We start from the raw sequence: 6000 nt of genomic DNA on the forward strand, positions 1-6000 counted from the left end.
GGGGGGGGGGGGGGGGTCTTTTCCTGGCAGCTGTAGAAGTGTCGTCAGCAGTGACGATCAACATGACCTGAAGCCGGCCAGCTGCTTAGGTGATTATACTTTACTCCTCTTGATGATAGACTCGTAGGACAACACCTCTTCCATTTATCTTCCTTACTTAAACAAACACTGTCTGGTTTATAGTTCATATAGACTTGCGCGGCTTAACCAATGACATCTGGCTCAGAGAATAATCATTGGGGTTCATTGCCTTGAGTGTGTTGAAAGAAGCAAAACAGAAATACAAAATAATAATAGGCTATAATTCCCCTGTTACTCTGTGTAGGTGTAATCTAGGATCCAGCCATCCCACTACATTACATCTACAGTCTGATTTCTAGTCAGGCTTCTCTTCCTTTAGACCTGTTTAGACTGATGTGTCTAGACACAGGAAGAGCTAGGAACTACTCTGCCAAAGTTTAATGTCCATGACAACCACCACCGCCATCCGAGATGAAATCAGGGCTCCTCAGGCAGACCATGGATCAGGCAGACCACTTGACTCCATCTCTGGCCGCTTCCCTGTGTACGTCTCTCCACCTCATAAGGGAACCAGCATCGGTAGATTTGGTGTGCTTCTCTGCTTCTTTTAGGCTTCGATTGTAGAGGGAAAGGCTTGGAAATGTCACAAAGACTCTTTGCGTGGGCTAGATTGAGTTAGTAGTGAGAATTATATGGAAAGACACATAGTCTAGCAGGCGTTACACACCTGTATGCTCTTAAACAATGGAGAGGGAAGAGGAAAATACAGCTCTGACCCGGGGGGCAAAATCTATCCTGAGGTTCTTTAATTTGTGGGTTCTGGTAGACTCAGGTTTACTTTCCACTACAACTGGCAGTGCAACGTAAGTTGCTGGGAATGCAGAAAAAATAAGGAAAAACTGAACAACAGAGGTAGAGTGTGAGTGTGTGAGAGAGAGAGAGAGAGAGAGAGAAAGAGAGAGAGAGAGAGAGAGAGAGAGAGAGAGAGAGAGAGAGAGAGAGAGAGAGAGAGAGAGAGAGAGAGAGAGAGAGAGAGAGAGAGAGAGAATGAGAGGGAGGGAGAGAGAGAGAGAGAATGAGAGGGAGGGAGAGAGAGAGGGGGAGACAGAGAGAGAGGGAGAGAGAGAGAGAGAGAGAGCGAGAGAGAGAGAGAGAGAGAGAGAGAGAGAGAACGAGAGAGAGAGAGAGAATGAGAGGGAGAGATAAGAAGCATGAAGCAACCAGCCAGCACCAACAAACTCAAAAGGTGCAGGCCAGAAGTGACATCTTGTTAAAGTGCCCCCTCATTTCACACTGCTGCTTGGCGGTTTATTGGCGGGGCCAGGGTGGAATGTGCCAGCTCTCACTTCTCCAGGTCTGGCCCGGCCTCAGCAGGCTGTCCAAGGTGTCTCACCCCATGTTGTTCTCATAAAAACAAGGCTGTGCGTTTGCATCCACTCCCCCCGTTAACAATATCCGTGTTGCGCATATGAATGCAGCAGCTAGAGACAACAGATAGTGATCTGACATAGTTTAATATGCAATACTGATTACTTTTTAATTGAATCAGCACTGCCAAATCGTCCTCCCTGAAACGCTTTCGAACGTCAACATCGATAAAGCTGTCTGAGAGTTCGTAGAAATATATATCCCGTTATCCCAACGCGAAGCTCAATCATTTCCATGAACACAGAGGTTACTTATGATGCACGTCCTTGTTGGGTTTTGATTAAAACAGAGGAGGAGGTTCCAGCCCCGAGGGCTCTTAAGAGTCCAGACGACAGCCTGTACAGACACTTGTCCTCCCTGCTCATCAAACTGAGTAGGCCGGGTCGCGGCAGCGCTTGCCAAACCTTCCATTGGCAGATGTTCCGTCTCAAGCACAAATATCACGTCTCTGCTTAGATTTGTAGATGGCCCTACAAATCCAGAGGAATAAATCGAAGTATATATTTATTTTTATATAAATATACATAACTTCCAGTCATCCACATACTATTTAGTATCATATTGCGATGGATCAACAAATTAAATGGATTCACAGTGAGTTTATTTTCTCATTTGGGGGTTTGGACATCTTGCTTGGACGGACCGTTTTGGCCACGCTAGGCGGTTGTTGGGGGCCCGGGTGCGAGAGAGGGTCCAAGTCCACGATCTGCCAAAGCTATTTCACGTTTGGCGGATCCCACGAACCGCAGCCTAATGAATGTACGCGGTGGTATGACTGTGATGGCTGATTGTTTACAGAGTCGAGGCATTCCTCCCGGTAATCCTGATGAATAACCAGCGGGGGGGAAAACTCTGGTCCCGCTCCAGCCCAACCGGGTCCCTTGATTTCCGACCAGAAACACATCATTTGCTCGTTACTTTTAGAAGAAAAATAAAAAAGTAGAAAAAATGGACGCTTCTCAAAGCTTTTTGGAGTTGCCTTGAGCTTGGGATTTAGTTGCAGGGTTTTTGATCATCCGAATAGCGTATAACTGTCGTTTGGCCTTGTGGCGATATCAATCTTGGTGGAAGGATCTCGGCAGTGTGCGCACGTTGATCAATGTGTCTCAGCCAGTACCCATAGGGTACATTCATCAATCTATCGGTTGCCCAATGTTGTATCTGGTTAAAAGTGGTCTCGAACCCCATATTATTTGATATTTTATGAACAGATGAAAGCTTTAATAACCTCATCGAAGGAGCCTGCCACGAATGCTCCAGGCACAGCACATCATGTTGTTTGTTTCTATGAGGGTTGTTGGGACGTGAGGTGAGGGACACACACACACACACACACACACACACACACACACACACACACACACACACACACACACACACACACACACACACACACACACACACACACACACACACACACACACGCACACACACACACACACACACACACACACACACACACACACACACGCACAGTGATGAAGTGTACTCTGGTTGTGTTTAGATGTTTCCGTAGGAAAGGAGCAGATCTCTATCGAGGAGTGTTGCAGCGATGGTCACCAACGGGGGTCCGCCAACCAGGACTGCACTGCCCTCCCGCTCATCTCAGAGTCTACTACATGCAGGTAAACGCGGGCATTGGGACTTCCTTGCTGTTCAAACATAGGACAGAGTAGGCTGCATCAACAATGAATTAACATTAGTTAATGGAGTACTAAGCATTAACTAACCCTAACAGTTAGGTAACAACTTATGTTATTCGGATATAATATTTTAAGGCAATGCGTATTATATTTACAATATTGCCCAACAATGTTATCCAATAACAATACTGAAGGTAAGGCCGGCCCTGAGACTCCCTCACATTTCCCACAGTCTTCAATTGGAGTGTGCTGCACCAGCCACACCTTTATGAGCCCCGTCAGGGATGGGGGACTCTAGCCTGCCCCACGTAAGGCTGGCTGGCTAGCAGTGACTATCTCCCTGGTCTATCTCTCAATGAGAAATGGCTTTACCTTCCAGTAAACCCCATCCGGCCCCCGGGGCACATAAGTCCCTCACAGCACGCGATGCAAGTGGGAGCCTTTAATGGTGATGGGATAATAACAGCTAGGACAGTAACACTAGGAAGTGTGCCCCGCCACAGCCTCCAGCACCACAGTGAAGAGTCCTGGACGCCAGGGCTATTGCTCCATCTGCTGCGGAGGCCCGCATGGCAAACACATTTACCCCTGGCCACCTAAGTGCTCCAAAATTTGTCAAAATTATAGTGTGAGGCGAAAAGGAGGAAGAGTAGCATGGGAAGAGTGTAGGTGGGTGGGTGTGTGTGTGCGTGTGTGTGTGTAGAGGTGATGGGGCTGGGTGTGTGTGTGTGTGTGTGTGTGTGTGTGTGTGAGTGATGGACGGGGCTATTTCCAAATCCAGGGAAATGCCTTAGAGGACAAACATGACAGAAGGGAGAGAGAGAAAGAGAGAGAAAGGGAGAGGAGGAGAGAGAGGGGTGTGTGGCTTGGACACAGAGAGGCAATAACAGGAACCCTGAAGGATTACTTCAGACGTCAACCCATAAGAAAAACTGAAAAGAAAGAACCAGGAAGACGAAAACAGAATGAAGTGTTCCCTTAAAAGGGAGTGCATGGGTGGTGGGCAACCCGATATCTACTTAATTAGAAGAGAGACATGTGCGGTGAGGGTGAATGCAGAGGCGTGTTGGAACGAGTCGAGAGATACTGAGCGAGAAACGGCGACAGAGAGTGATCGAGAGGGAGACGGGGGGAGGAGAGAGTGGAGGTAGTGGTTAGGAGCCGTAGGTGAAGCCAAACGCTAAGAGATAAACACAAGTCTGGCAGGCAGCAGAACTTGACTCGTAGCAGAGCTCTGACGGCTCTACAGAAAGAGAAGGACGGCCAGCACAGGGGCCGACGTAGGGGACTGAAGTAATGATGTAACACAGGTGAATGGAATCAGTGATCAACACACCAGGAACACATTAAGGCCCAATCCCATTTCTACCCCTTACCCCTTCCACTTCCCCCTCCCCCTTGTTTTGAAGGGGTAAGGGGAAGGGGTAAGGGGTAGAAATGGGATTGGGCCAAAGATAACGATGACACTGGGAACAAGGTAATGGGGTTGAAGCTCCGAGAGACGAAGAGATAATGATCACGAGACACAGACGGAGAAAAAGGGAAAGAGGCGAGGGAGAGAGAGAGCAAGGGAGAGAGATAGAGAAGAAGACACATAATGTGAGAAGGAGAGAGGATGAGACAGAGAGAGGAGGAGACAATGAGAGAGAGAGAGAGAGAGAGAGAGAGAGAGAGAGAGAGAGAGAGAGAGAGACAGACAGAGAGAGAGAAGAAGACACAAAGTGAGAAGGAGAGAGGAAGAGATGAGAGCGAGGTGGAGACAATGAGAGAGAGAGAGAGAGAGAGAGAGAGAGAGAGAGAGAGAGAGACAGTGACAGTAAGACAGGCATATTCTTGATTCAAGACAATTCAGACTCAGCACTGTAAGACAGACGGCCAGACAACAGACAGACAGACGGATAATGAAAAGGGGGTTTCGCGACTAAAGCAATGAATCAGAGAGGGTGAGTGTCTCACCTTATATGGGATTGGACAAACCCGGTTCAGAGGTACCAGACTGATAATAACTCTCTCGCTAGAGGAGCTGTGTGTGGCTCTGTCTCTTTTATGGCCTAAAGTACACCACCCACCACCATAAAAATCTAAACCAAATAAACAAACATGGGAATGAATAGAAACCCACTGGGATGACCTGACACTGTCTTCCCAGACCCGCAGGAGGGAGGTAACGTCGTCTTGGAAGACATAAACAATCCCAACATGCCCCTAATTAAAGAGCAAAAAACGAAACGGACGACGGGTTTGGAAAAGCAAACGTTGTGCAACTAAGAGCAGCATCTCTCCACTCCACCAGCGGGGAGCCTTGAGGCAGGTTTTAATGGGCCAGCCACTGCAGGCTATGCGGCTTCCGATAGAGTAAACACACACAGACACACACAGACACACACACACACACACACACACACACACACACACACACACACACACACACACACACACACACACACACACACACACACACACACAAGGCAAGGCAAGGCAACTTTATTTATATAGCACTTTTCATACACAAGGCAGACTCAAAGTGCTTCACATATAAACATTGTCATACAATAAAATAAAATAATAGATAAGTAAAACAAAACATATGCAAAGAAATGGGTAAAATAGAAAGTTAAGAAGGCATTTTAGTATTAAAATAGAAAATAAAGGCAAAGTTAAAAAAGCTTTTTAGAAAGTGCAATGTATTTAAGATTTAGCAGAAAGCTAAAGCAAACAAGCTCACATAAACGTATGTGTTGTTGATGTCCTGTGTGTTTTTGTGTGTCTTTATGTGTTTGGGTGCATCTGCTTACTTACGTGTGTGTGTGTGTGCGTGCGTGTGTGCGTGTGTGCGCGTGTGTGTGTGCAGGATCGTGCAGGAGCAGTGCTGTGTCACGGTGCTCGAGGACAGCATGTGCACGACGGG

At 47.3% G+C, this 6000-nt stretch overlaps 1 protein-coding gene across 3 annotated transcripts in view; it reads left to right on the plus strand.

The window, feature by feature from the left end:
* The window catches only part of fbln1 (fibulin 1), a 31159-nt gene that overhangs the window by 792 nt on the left and 24367 nt on the right, over positions 1-6000 (plus strand). For all 3 annotated transcript variants that reach the window (XM_060060364.1, XM_060060365.1, XM_060060362.1), the window contains exons 2-3: positions 2954-3074; positions 5944-6000. The exon at positions 5944-6000 is cut by the window's right edge and continues 76 nt beyond it. In XM_060060364.1, the coding sequence (XP_059916347.1) occupies positions 2954-3074; positions 5944-6000 (178 nt within the window). The remainder of the gene's footprint in view (positions 1-2953; positions 3075-5943) is intronic.

This window comes from Gadus macrocephalus, chromosome 9 (genome assembly GCF_031168955.1).
Source record: "Gadus macrocephalus chromosome 9, ASM3116895v1".
Classification (NCBI taxonomy): Eukaryota; Metazoa; Chordata; class Actinopteri; order Gadiformes; family Gadidae; genus Gadus; species Gadus macrocephalus.